Below are 1,334 nucleotides of genomic sequence, written 5' to 3'. Positions count from 1 at the left end.
AATGTGTCTGGTAGCAAGTACTGATCTATGAACAGCAAGAGAAATTGGAAAGAGAGAAAAGTTACTCTGTGCTAAAAAAACTTAGAATTTAACCCAAAATCTTCTAGCAGGTACTGGCATAAATTGCATTTGGAAATATACATAAATTTTTGCTGGTTATTCATAAAAATTTTGGCTGGAGAAGTGTCTAGCTAATACAGTACAGTATCATTTTATAAACTAACAGGAATGGTGAGATTGATTCTCTGGGTGGTTCGAATGAGCTTTTGTTCGTTTTATAATTAAAAAAGTACAGTCTACCACTTGATTGACTGAAATGAAGCTGCCACGGCTCTAAAAATAAGAAAAAATAATTCAAAGGATCATCCTAGACTTTCTCATATTAAGCCGATATAGTAGTACCTTGTAATACTTTACAGAATATAACTCCAATGGGTGCTATAAACCACTCGTCATGTGAGACATCTAATGTAGGTACGTCCCCTAACCCTTTGCAGTTACGTAATCTCAAGCTAAAGGGGAGAGGAGAGAGAGAGTGGGGGGGAGAGTTTTAAAAATGTATTGGTTTTAATCTTGGGCTTACTCTCCAAAAGTTGATATCATGTCAACAACGCGATAATATGGTTTAACCCTATCATTAATCAAAAATAATAAATATTAATGTACTTCCTTAAGCTACTGTACACATACATGTACAAAGTTTGAGCTGATTCCAACTTAAATTTTTCAAGTTATGGCCATTTTAAAAAATGGGCCAAAATCTGAAAAAATCCCTGTACTATAGCCCATGGTTTTTTCAGAAAAATGGCCAAAAAATCACCTCCAATTTTTATTACATTTTCTGATACATATTGATGTCCTTTTGATCCGTAGAAAGTTTGAGCTGATTCCGACTTCAATTTTTTAAGTTATGGCCATTTTAAAAAATGGGCCAAAATCTGAAAAAAATCTCTGTACTATAGCCCATGGTTTTTTCAGAAAAATGGCCAAAAAATCACCCCCAATTTTTATTACATTTTCTGATACATATTGATGTCCTTATGATCCGTAGAAAGTTTGAGCTGATTCCGACTTAAATTTTTCGAGTTATGATTAAAATACCCTGTACTGTACTATAGTACATACTTCAATGTTAAGAATTGTTTCTGACATGGTTTGTTAAGAACTTTGCACAACTTCTCTGCAACAGCAAGTCTAGACAACCAGAAAAAAAAAATAATAACCTTCAAAATAATGATAATGATAATAATAATAAACTCTACCTTTCTTTTAGAGGTTTCATTGCATAACTCACGTCGTGTGAGATGGCAATGATGTCCATAATGTACACAACA

The 1,334-nt window shown here is 33.2% G+C and overlaps 1 protein-coding gene across 1 annotated transcript in view; it reads right to left on the bottom strand.

The window, feature by feature from the left end:
* Positions 1-224: 224 nt before the first annotated feature.
* Positions 225-1,334, bottom strand: part of LOC109590608 (cap-specific mRNA (nucleoside-2'-O-)-methyltransferase 1-like) — a gene marked incomplete at both ends in the record, with an annotated part of 3,035 nt that continues 1,925 nt past the window's right edge. Inside the window, 3 exons of the mRNA XM_020006507.1 lie at positions 225-333; positions 403-512; positions 584-631. Of these exons, the coding sequence (XP_019862066.1) occupies positions 225-333; positions 403-512; positions 584-631 (267 nt within the window). The remainder of the gene's footprint in view (positions 334-402; positions 513-583; positions 632-1,334) is intronic.

This window comes from Amphimedon queenslandica, unplaced genomic scaffold (genome assembly GCF_000090795.2).
Source record: "Amphimedon queenslandica unplaced genomic scaffold, v1.1 AMPQUscaffold_9782, whole genome shotgun sequence".
Taxonomy (NCBI): Eukaryota; Metazoa; Porifera; class Demospongiae; order Haplosclerida; family Niphatidae; genus Amphimedon; species Amphimedon queenslandica.
The sequence above is the reverse complement of the archived record's forward strand: the minus strand, read 5'-3'. Positions and strand labels throughout refer to the sequence as shown.